Source organism: Sphaerodactylus townsendi, linkage group LG08 (genome assembly GCF_021028975.2).
Source record: "Sphaerodactylus townsendi isolate TG3544 linkage group LG08, MPM_Stown_v2.3, whole genome shotgun sequence".
NCBI classification, from domain to species: domain Eukaryota; kingdom Metazoa; phylum Chordata; class Lepidosauria; order Squamata; family Sphaerodactylidae; genus Sphaerodactylus; species Sphaerodactylus townsendi.
The window spans coordinates 91,050,716-91,063,277 of NC_059432.1; the positions used below are offsets into that span (position 1 = coordinate 91,050,716).

The following is a 12,562-nucleotide window of genomic DNA, read 5'->3' on the forward strand; positions in this document are numbered from 1 at the left end:
TCCTTTCATTTCCTTCTCTGTGTATCTCCAAATTACAGTGAATTCATTCCTGAGCTGGAAAAGTGCCAGAAGTTTCATCTAGCTATTTGTGGGCTGCCTCTTTTTCTTCTTTCTTTTCCCCCTCCTCTCTCTCTCTCTCCCCTTTGAGGCTTTCTGATGCCTATAGAGTGAGCTCAACTCAAAGGTTTTCAGCCTCATACTTGCCTGGTATTCTGTAACAGTCAGCTCAGGCTCTGTGTAATACTAAGGAATACTGTGCCATCATCCAATTTCCTGCCTTATTTGCCTGCAGGTGATCCAGCAACTTCGCAATGCATCTGGTAATGTATACCTTTTACTAAATAACCCCCACAGGTGTGTGTTTGTGTGTTTGTGTATGTGTGTGCTTTGCTCTCTGATTTCTGTGTATGAAGCTTTTGGAGAATTTTCTTAGCTATTTGAGTCTAAAGATGGTGCTTACTGAGAGACCAATGCTATTTATTTTAGTTTACATGCCTGCATATATATGCTGTGTGTCTGTGTGTAATTATGCATAGGTATTTAAAATGAAGAACATATTTTTTAAAAAATGTCTGTACTGGAGATTCTCATTCAGGCAACGTCTTCTGTCTTGTGCAAATACTGATTATAGCACATGCAATTTATAATGAGTAAGTTTTTCAAAGCAAACTGCAATAGAAGACTTAGTGTTCACACCAGTGTGTCTGAGCACTGAAATAAGATACTAGCCTGACAGCAGTAGATTTAAAGCGAGGGTTGAATAAATAGCCGGGGACTCAGTGAACTCTGAAATAGCAAAGATCCTGCTGGTGTGGCAGAATTTCTGTAGATTTAAAAATCTCTCTTTCTCTCTCTGCCTGCAACAGCTGTGGCGGGGAGGGGGGGAATGTGGCCGTCATTCACAGTAACCTAATGGGGTTTCTGAGCTTCAGTATTTAGGAGGCATTATAGCTATTCTAAATACTAGACCTTGCATAGTAAGTATATCAATTAGTTACTCTGAAGCCAAGACTAGTTTCCCATGTGTTGGGTGGTTGAGTGGAGGGAAATCTTCATTTTTGTGTAAAGAGGTAGCTCAGTTTCGTCCAGATGAGCTCTGCCTAGTGGTGCTGGCAATGTGAATGAGATTAGTTATAAAAGTATAGTAAGGAAACTTAAAATCATCAAGGGGAGAATTCTCAAGAGAAGCATCAGTCATCAATACCATCTCTAAAAGTTCAGTTGTGAAATTTCTTGGTAGATTAGATTTGAAGAATATTAAATCTCAAGAAATATTATCTTGATTTTGGGGAACCAAAAGCCTACACGTTTTACTTCAGTTTACTAATAGTATGAGGTTCACTTAGAGTGTGTATCCCTCTGTATATATATCCACGCTGTCTTTCCCCACAGGTCAGCTACTTTGCTACATTCATTTCTACTGTACTAGCTATCTGATCATGGATTAAACTTTTAATAAAGACCCATCTTTACCATAGCTCAACGTAATCAAGATAAGATAATGGCTACCTCATTTTGTTAACGTAACAAAAATTAAGTTGAAAATGAAGTTAGAGTTGGCAGATTGGCCAAGTCCCACTTTGAATATTTGCTCACCAAGAGATTAGGATTGGGTGGTCAGTTTCTTTAGTAGGATATTTTTAAATACTTGATGGGTTAGTATGTCATTGCATCGAGACTTCCTAGTCCTTCAAAGGGATCAATCTTGATCTGATCCACAATGCTCTATGGTGTTGATGAACTGAGTTGTAACATAAATGAAGTGCCGGCACAATATTGCATCAGTACAATCCATAGCCTTGTGTAAGACATGCTAGTTCAAGCTGACCTCTGTGCATGCTTGTGAAGTGGTGCTAGCTTGTCAGGATGTAGTGCAAGATGATCCAGGCAGAAGGCTGAGTGAGGAGCAGAGAAAGGAGTAGGAATAGGTGTCAGCAATTTTACCAACTCCTGTGACTGGAAAAATCTCAAGGCATGTCACATAGAAATGTCCCAAGACTATGCTTTAGCACAAAATTAGAATTTGTGAAATTAGTGCATATGAGAAAAAAATATAGTAAGCTGTGGCCATTTTTCATACCATCAGTGTTCCCTTTTTTATGGTCTCTCTATCATCTTTGCACAGCCTATGTATCCCCTATCTGTAAACTGTGAATTGGTGCATTGGGTTGACTGTGTGCATTTGCTTGAGAGTATTCCCAAAATGTAACATCCCTTATCTGGATAAATGCTATGACCTGTAGTTGCATCTTGTGTGAAGTTTGTTTAGTCTTAGAGTATATTCTGACTACTTTAACCTTACCTTGTGATAACTTTTTCAGTTCTCTATAACTGTGATCTCTGTGATCTCTGTGGCACAAAATTATCTGAATCCCGTCATACTATGTTGGATTTCTCAGGCACCATTTTCTTGCATGGCTGGATTTTTGTTTTGTTTGTTCACAAACACATTTTTTTAAGAATCTGATGTTTAGTTGCAGGGCAGCCTGCTCCACTTGGAATGCAGAAGTCACCCTATAATGGGTAAAGAATTACTTGTCTGGCGATTTAGTCCTCATCCTACTGAGGTCTACTCTGTGTGGCTTACTCTTAGGAATGGATTCTTAAGATGGCACTGTGATCTAAGACAGTTTGTAGAGTTTGTTTATCTCTTGTTCATTTTGACCAAGTAGCTCTGGATTGAAATCTTTTGTGAGCAGAGCTATGTTTTCATTCCAATATATTGTAAAGCCTGTTCAATGGGATGATGTTGCACTATATCTTGGCTTGGAATAAAAGAGGTTATGCAGAACTAATCTGAGCCTTTGTATTCCCTGGCAAATTTATTAGACAATTATAGACTATTTTGTTAATTCACACAAATAAAATCGTACATTAGTGATGATTGATTTACCCAAAGGTGGAAAGGCTTTGATTCACTTCGTTGTTCAGCCAAAAGCTTCAGTATCCATTTGCTAATGGCTGCCAATATATTAAAAATGTCAGATTGCACCAAGTGCCAACCTTGGAACTTTAATTACATATTGAATACATAATTTATTTGAATAACTGCTTCATGACATAAAACACAGTAATTGTGTTCCACTTGTTCACAAATTAAGCTGTTTTAAAGACCAGACGTTTCTGCCATAATCCTGCCCTGGGTTTTACTTTGGTAGGTTTGATTTAGTTTTAGTGTAAGGATTTAGTTTAGTATAGGAATGGTTATACATAATGCATGACCATTTATATTTCTGTTGAAAAGTACGTATAGTGCCTTGTAAAATGGCCATTCAAATTTATGTTTTGGCTGAGAAACCACTTCAAGCCTTGTATCAAAGATAGTTTGTGCAGGCAAGCAGCCTTTCTGAAGGCAAGGGATTCGCTTTTAGTATTTAGGTGGCCTTAAGAAGTCTCCTGCTAATGCTTAAATGTAAAGAAAATCATTGTAGAATAATGAAGAAAATGCCTAATGGTTCAGATTTTTGCGTGACTTCAGACCATTGGCTGTATCTGCGCAGCCTATCTCATAGGATTGTCGTGAGGATTAAAACTCATATGTATGTTGGGGCTACATATGTGATCATTATCTAAAATGTGTGTTCGTAGCCTTGAAGCATCTGAGTGGGTGTGGTGTTGTGGAATGTTCCTAATCATTCTAAGTGCTCATAAAACAAAGCTCTCAAAACACGTTCAGTTCAGTGGCTGAACATTAGGGAAGAGAATGTTTTCATTTTGTCTGGGGTTAGCACTCACACAGGTCCAAATAAACAAGAGTAGCTTTGTGGGGCACTCTAAGGAACATAAATATCGTAAGTGCAATAGCTGGCCGTGGACAGTGATTACAATTTCAGAGGGGAGAACAGTGTTCTAAGTTCCTTGTGGATTAATGGTCTACCTAGGTCAGGGTGGCTGTTTTTTTTACTGTGACTCAAAGCACACTATATTATTATTATTGTAGATTTCACAGCTGCCAGATCTTTAGCTGGTTGTTGGCCTTTATTATCATCATCATCATCGTCGTTGTCGTCGTCATCGTTGTTATCGTTATCGTTATCGTTATCGTTGTTATCATTATAATTGTTATCGTTATCGTTATTAATTTATTAATTTATTAATTAGACCACCCACCCCCAAAGGGCTCTGGGCGGTGTACAATAATAACAAAAGTCAATACATAATAAATATCAAACCTAAAATAACATTAAAAAGCCTTAAAAACACAGCACAGCAGCAACATCATAAAACCCATACTAATTGTTATCAATGGTGTCAGAACCTAAAGCTAAAACCAGGACGGGCATAGCATAGTACCAGCATCAGGCAGGGGCAGGCCTTTCAACTGGGCACCTTTTGTATGAGGTCCTTTTAACTGGGCACCTTTTGTAAGAAAAGCACGTTGCGCTATGGACCCTCCCACAGAATGGAAATAGATCCCTGCAAGAAGCAAGATAATGGAAGAAAGGGGAGAGAGAAACAAAAATTCATTAGAAGAACAGATGAAAAAGGATTAGACTTGGGGAAAAGGGCAGCAGTAACAAAAAAAACCTTAGCAATGAGAAGTGACACCGTTGCTCATATTGATTAGAATAAACCAGCTAAATCTTGGGTTGCAAGCTTCTTGTAAAAATGCTAGGGAAATAATTATGACTCCTCCACTGGCAACTAGGAGGATGAATATAATAAAGGGATGCTGTTATCCTGGTTGATACTGTTATCTTGGTTGTACCATATGTATACAGAAGTCTTTAAACCTGAGCAGTTTGGCAAAGGAAGTTGAAGACTTTCTATCTATAATGATATGCCTCTCCCTCTTTTTCAAGATGCCGCAAAAGTTCTTCTCTTGAATGTCTGCAGTTTGTATAATTATACAGATAAAAATGGGTGGGAAAAAGTTGTGAATGAGCGCCATGGAATTGGATTATGTGCTATCACAGGATCACATTTGAAAGTGCCTGAGGGCTCTAAAAGGAAGTAAACTTGGAGGTGGAGAAAGATTTCTTGTAGTTTGTTGATCTTTCTGCAAACAACTAAACAGGTGACAAGAAATTAAAAAAAGAAGAAGTATATTTAGCGGTTCTGAACAGTTGGAAAATCCACATCTAGATAAAACCAGGCACTGTTGGAATAAAAATGGCCTTTTCTGATTTGTGAAGCTTTTAACTTTTTCTCCCTTGCATTTAGAAGTTTTTGATTAACCACATTTTATTGCAATATCTGAATTAGAGCAAACTGTGTTTTGCTTTTATTTATTTATTTATTTATTTATTTATTTATTTATTTATTTATTTATTTATTATTATATTTGTAAACCGCCCCATCCCCTAAGGGGATCCAAAATTGTATTGCGCCCAGATGTGCAGAGGTCCGACATGCAAGCTTGGCCTCCCCATAAGGATGCACTCCTCTGCCCAAACCACCAAGGCTGCGACGGTATGAGCAGCAAAAGCCCCTGTCAAATAGGGAGGGAGGGTGGGTCAGTTTGCTCCATATTGCCCCAATAGGCCCCTCCGCTCCTCGGAGGAGGACCTACTCGTGATCCCTGGCCCAAAAATGATCAGGGTGGCCTCGACGAGGGGCAGGGCCTTTTCAGCCCTGGCCCCTACCTGGTGGTACAGGCTCCCTAGGGAGATCAGGGCCCTGTGAGACTTACAGAGTTTCTGCAGGGACTGCAAGTCGGACCTGTTCCGCCAGGTGTTTGGCCAGCCTGGTTAAAAATACATCTACCATGTCATCTGGCCTCTCGTGGGCACAAGGGGGGAGGGGGTAGCCAGACGCCATCCACATTTTTAAATGGGTTTTGTTTTTATGTAATTGGTATTTAAATTATTTTTTAATGTATGTTTTAACCTTGTTGTGAACCGCTTTGAGCCCTCAGGGGGAGGGTGGTATATAAAATTAATAATAAATAAATAAAAGGCCGGAGCAACCGCATGCTGCCTAATATATAGGGAGCATGCTCCACCCCTTCCCTCGTGCATCACACGAGATCAGGCCGGGTACAGCTCGGCCGCCCAGCTGGCCCAGGGCACACATGCTCACCGTTCCGGAGCTCACCATGTACCCTGCCCCCTGTCGCAATTATGGCCCAGTTGATTCTAGTGCCGTTATTTCTGCTAACTAGGATACTAAACCTGGATTAGACTACGGTTTATAATCTCAGTTAAGGCATCCAGAATCAGACACTGGGTTTTTGAACATCATGAATAAATTGGGGTTTGTTCATAATAATGGAACACAGTTATTGTTTTTAAAGTATGCACAGTCCCTTACTTTCTTTGAATACTCTTTATTATTTCTTATATGATGTGCAAAACTACTGCAGTGGGTTTGTGAAAAGGGGTAGTTTTGAAACTACCCACTTTACCTAAATCCCACTGAAATTAATTAGACTTTTTCCCAATAAGATCATGTATAAAACATCTGTCCTTTAATATAAGAACAATTTGTTCTCACTAAATACAAAATTCGTCTCAGTATTTGCATGTATTCATGACATAGCAACTCAAAAGTTACCGGGGAAATAATTAAAATATGAACAGCTGGTAATGTTACATTAAAATATTCTGTTTTAAATATCTCATTTCCAATATTTCTGGCCCAGTAAATGTGGTATATTAAATAGATTTAGTATTTGTAAAGCTACCTTATGACTTTTACCAGCCAGTCTTATACCTATTCCAAAAAAAAATTCTGATAAATCTTAATACTTAACATTGCTCAGCAGGCTTACAATACAAGGAGAGTATTGATTGCTTCCTGGAGTATTTATAAAGGCTAGTCTACAGAGATATGAGGTTTATTGAGCTCAGATGGAATGGGAGTTCTCGAGACCAATTTGTAGTACCTATACACTAGTCAAATTATTTAGGTAAAAAGGCAATAAAGTAGACATGGAATAAATTTGAAAGAATATTAAATATTACTAGGGATGGTTGTTGTGGGTTTTCCGGGCTGTGTGGCCGTGGCCTAGTAGATCTTGTTCCTAATGTTTTGCCTGCATCTGTGGCTGGCATCTTCTGAGGTGTATCACAGAAAGAAGTCTATTACAATGTGTTTAACAGACTTCTCTCTGTGATACACCTCTGAAGATGCCAGCCACAGATGCAAGCGAAACATTAGGAACAAAATCTACCAGACCACAGATCTACCAGACCACAACCACGATCTTTCAGACCGTAGCCACACAGCCCAAAAAACCCACCACAACCCACCACAACCATTGGAATTCGGCCGTGAAAGCCTTCGACAATACATTACTAGGGAAGTTTATGAAATTCTCTCATACAAATTTCTCCAGTTTGGGTTTTTAACTATCTGGTTGTGTTTACAGAACAAGGCCAGTGTTGTAGCAATCCACTATTTTTTTATTATTTCTTGTTCTTAGGATAACTCTTTCAAGCAGGGTTGGTGAAAGAACTTGCTAGTCGATAGCGGGGAAAAAACTAGATAAAACATGCAAGGAGGAAGGGATAAAGATAATGTGATCCGTAAAACTAGTATGCAAGATCAGCCAAACAGGTGTGCTAACAAAGTCTCAAAACAATGTATTGTAGTGGTATCTGTACCTAGCATATGCTTGATTACCAAGCATCCAGTGCTCCCTGCCCTTAGAACCCTTATTTCCAGAAATAGAAACCCATCATTGTATTTATTTTTTCTTAATTCATTTAAAACATTTATACAACATCTCACATTAGGGATGTGGAATAGTATAGCATTACTTGATCTCTTCAGATCTCAGAAGCTAAGCAGGGTGGGATGGGAGACTACCAAGAAGACTTTGCAGAGGGAAGCACTGGCAAACCCCTTGTGTTAATTTCTTGCCTTGGAAACCCTATGGAGTTAGGTGTGTGATTTATGCAGCCTTAAATGTGACACGATTATCTTGGTATATTGTAGTGGAACCCTATGAAGTTACCATGAGTTGGCTGTGACTTGATGAAACTTTATTCACACACATGTTACCAGTGGTGGGATCCAAAATTTTTAGTAACAGGTTCCCATGGTGGTGGGATTCAAACAGTGGCGTAGTGCCAGTGGGGCTGGGCAGGGCACGATAGGGGCGTGGCCGGGCATTCCAGGGCGGGGCCTTAATAATTTCTCTGTTACTGTAAAAAACTCTTACTGTAAAAAAAGTTCCTAATTTCCAGCTAGTATCTTTCTGTCCATAATTGAAACTTATTATAGCAAGTCCTATCGTCTACTGCCAACAGAAACAACTACTTCTCCTCTAATTGACTGCCTGTCAAATACTTAATACTTTCAAATACTTAATTTTGTTTCTAGAAATCAAAATAAGGATACTTTCCTTAAACAAGGAACTTTACCATATTTCTAAAACATGTTTTTAAAACAGCCCAACAGGGAGAATTATCCCGTTTTCTACCTTCGCTAACCAGCCACATAGGAAACAACAGGACTTTATGCCAACTGTGAAATCATGAGTGGTCACTACAGTTTAGTGAAGATTCACCATCACCACTGTTTGTTAACTATATTCTGAAGGGCTAATACATTCAATACTCAAAATAATTTGCACTTTAGATTAAGACACAAATTGATGAAAACATGGATCTGATGGACCATTCCTACTGCATAGGCATATTCAAGAGCTAGATATCGAAGCTGCTGCCAGGATACACAGGTCACGACTTTTTAAAAAATTGAGTAAGCATTAGTAGTTAGTACCTTTAACCTTTCACTTATACAAAATGCTTTGTAATCCTTTAGCCCCATAAATACCTCAAATCAGTCATTAACACTCCCTTTTTTTTCCTTGGGTGACCTTGGCCTAGTCACAGTTTTCAGCCCCACCCACCTCACAGGGTGTTTGTTGTGAGGGGGGAAGGGCAAGGAGATTGTAAGCCCCTTTGAGTCTCCTGCAGGAGAGAAAGCGGGGATATAAATCCAAACTCCTCCTCTTCTTCTTCTTCTTCTTCTTCTTCTTCTTCTTCTTCTTCTTCTTCTTCTTCTTCTTCTTCTTCTTCTTCTTCTTCTTCTTCTTCTTCTTCTTCTTCTTCTTCTTCTTCTTCTTCTTCTTCTTCTTCTTCTTCTGTTTAAAGTAAAAAATAAACCAGAACATCATCCATTGTGAACTAGAATTCGCAATCCATACTGTATATTCTGCAAATATTTCACATTAATTAATCCAGGATTAGAGACACAGATTAGCATAACATTATCACATACAGGAATATAGAGCTTTTAAGTGGCCAAGCATCCTGGTAAATCACAATTTATCATAAAATGAAAAGAGTGCCAAAATAAATAGCCTACCAAGCAAGTAAAGAGTCCCCTGGACCCAACAGTAGTTAAAGGGTCCCTCCTCTTACTAGCTGGCAAGCTCCAGGCTATGAGAAAGAAGAAGAGAGGGGGAGGCGAGGGCGTGGAGATGGAGATGGAAAAGCGGACCCAATTAGTAACCCCCTCTCGGCACACACAAATAATTAGTAATCCACTCTCGGGAACTGGTGAGAACCTTCTGGATCCCACCCCTGCATCTTACATTATTTACACAAACTCAGGGGATCCAGCAAAACAGCAAAGTTGCAGGGACACAACCATACGCATCCAACAAGTTAATAGCCAGTATATACACATAGTTAAAAAGTCAATAACAATTTAAAAGAATTGACTTTTTATCAAATACCCTTCAGAACAGTCTTGCATGCCTTCCTGAGTATAGTAAATGAAAGTATCTGCTTAGGGTTGCATCCCTCCACCAGGGGGGATGGGGGGCAGGGTTTCCAGATCCAGGCTGAGAAACTCCTGGAGATTTGGAGACAGAGCCTGGGAGTGGGGGGGTTGGGGGGACAGGGATATCAGTGGGGTATAATACCATAGTGTCCACCCTCCAAAGCATCCATTTTCTCCAGGAGAACTGATCTCTGTAGACTGTAGATGAGTGATAATTGTGGGAGAACCCCAGGTCCCACCTAGAGGTTTGTATCTCTGTACCAGCTACATCCTCTCTAGTATGTCATTCTAGATGAGTAACGCTACCATAAAGAAGTTCCATGTCTTAACTGCTGCCATATGCACCATCTTAGGTGAGGCTAGTGAAGCCTGTTTGGGAAGCGCAGCTGGTACATGGGAGTATACCAGGAGATGATGATGATGATGATGATGATGATGATGATGATGATGATGATGATGATGATGATGATGATAGTTATGATAATTATGATAATTATGATAAAGATGACGACAACAGCAACAACAGCCACTCACAAGCAAGCAATTAGGACAAACACAATCAAGGTCAGAATTAAAAAATGCTCAGATAATGCAAAGTGCAGATTGTGCAAGAAAGCCTACGAAACTTTAGATCATGCACTCAGCTGCTACAAAAAGATCACTCAGACTGAGTTCAAACAGAGGCACAACTCAGGGGCCAAGATGATCCACTGAAATTTATGCAAGAATTACAACAGTAGGATAGCTAAAAACTGTTTGGAATATTGTCCAGAGAAAGTCATGGAAAATGAGAAGGTCAAGATCTTGTGGGACTTTAGAACCCAAATGGAGAAAGTGTTGGGCAGTGGTGTAGCTTCCATGGGGAAAGGTGGAGACAAATGCCCCGGGTGGGCCCCCATTTGATCATGTGGGGGGGTGGAAATTTCCCCCACACCCTTCCCCCTTTGGCTGGGCCTGGCGCTGCCAAGCTGCTCCTTCAACCAGCTGAAGGAGCAGCCAAGTTGGGCTGCCATAGGGTGCCCCTGGGCCCGACCCCACCAGGCCCGGTGGAGGCTGCAGCCCAGCATCCCTTGAACGCTGCCAGGCTGCCCGGGACCACCACTGGCTCAGGTAAGTTGGGCATGGGGGGGGTGCATGGGTGCCATTTTGCCCCAGGCACCATTTCCCCCCGCTTCGCCTCTGGTGTTGGGCAAAATGTTAGGAGCTAAAACCACCAGACCACAGCCACACAGCTAAAAAACTGCCAAAAGCTAGTATTCGACTAATCATCTGAAGCAGATCATAGTTCTCATGGAGTCCAATTAGATAGAGTGGATAATGGCACTGTCTTAAGCTTAACTTGATCTGGTTATTGTGGTCGTTACACTGTCCTTACACTGCTGCCCAAGCGAAGTTCTAGAAATCTTTTTGAGTAGGACAATATCTGACATATTCCATGATTTCCCCTCCCCCCAACAATGCTGAAAATATTAGATGCAGCAGCTGGGGCCATATGTTCAAGGGAGTGGGGCTGATACATGCAAAGGAGTGTTACAATGCCTCTCGTGCTATTTTCTCACTGAAAATTGCAGGCTCCCAAACTGCTTTCCCACACAGTAGGAAAACTTATGCGATCCTGTGAACTTTCTTCTTTGAAAGTAAAAGTAGGTAGGGAACGGCATGTTTTTTTGTGGGAAAATAACATGAAAGGGTTAATTCCCCTCCCCATTTATATTGCAGCTTCAGAATCTATATTCTTTTCCAAAAAGAAATAACCACATAATATGTAATTCTTCTTTTCGTCTTTCAAGTCAGTCAGTTGTAAATTGTCAGAAAGCTGATCTTAAGTTGAAGTCCATTTTACATTCATAGTCTTATTAAAATAGCATAGATGTTTTGGTATCTTCTTTCTGCAGGCATGGCAAATACAGAATTTGTTTTCCAAGTTTCTTTCATATTTTCCTTTTTTTCTCTATAACAATTCCCAACCACTTTAAGTAGAGATCTATATGATTTGGTTATGGGAATATTTCTCATGTCATTGGCTTAGATACTGTGATAAATCTCTACTAACAGAAGGGATTTTCACAAGTCAAGTGGGACTTCTTTTCATTGTAACTCAGAATTCACCTGAAATGTTCTTCTGGGAAACTCCCAACATGATTATTTATTAAATTATTATTTATTAAATTTAATAGACCGCCCTACCCATGAAGGGCTCAGGGTGGTGTACAATAGAACCAACAACAATAGTGATAAAACATAATACAACAATATAAATCAAAAAGTGCATTAAAATCCAATAAAACAGTATCAGCATCATAACTCAGATGAAGCATATTTAGGATGGCGTCCAAACCTCAAACTCTCTACCTCCTGCCCCCCATGGGGGTATTTTGATTTGCAGTGAGAGGAGGAATCAGCAATAATATACCCTTGCCCTTCCATTAACAGACATTGTTCATATGAGCCAAACTGCTTGACTTACCAACAACTCATCTGATTTTTCATCCTGAATCTATTCATAAGACTGAATTAATTGTGGAGTGTTGAAAATCCAGTTTTCTGAGGGGAAAGGGACAGGAATGCTCAACAATGTTCAGTATTTCACCAAATTAAAATTCCCAAGATAGTTTAGGGAAATCCATGGTAGTTAAATATTCAGCGTGTAGATGCCCAATATAGTGCATCTAGCAGTGGGATAATTGGTCATACGAAGCCACCTCCAGATGACAGTTGCAGCATCATTTAGCTAATATTTTGAAACTTTTGTGTGCTTGTAATGGACACATTATTGCATATGGCCTTAAGAGAGTCATAAACATTTTTAAAACTGCGGGAGCTTTACCTTATTCAGGGACAGTGGTCTCAAATGCTTTACATGTATCTGGCTGCTGAGATTTGA

General features: G+C 39.9%; 1 protein-coding gene across 2 annotated transcripts in view; it reads left to right on the top strand.

Moving 5' to 3' along the window:
• Nucleotides 1–224: 224 nt before the first annotated feature.
• SCHIP1 (schwannomin interacting protein 1) overlaps nucleotides 225–12,562 on the top strand; it is a 489,092-nt gene continuing 476,754 nt past the window's right edge. The window contains exon 1 of one of the 2 annotated variants that reach the window (XM_048505148.1): nucleotides 225–320. In XM_048505148.1, coding sequence (XP_048361105.1) covers nucleotides 312–320 — 9 coding nt within the window. In that variant the 5' untranslated portion in view covers nucleotides 225–311. The remainder of the gene's footprint in view (nucleotides 321–12,562) is intronic. The other variant, XM_048505149.1, reaches the window with a different exon arrangement.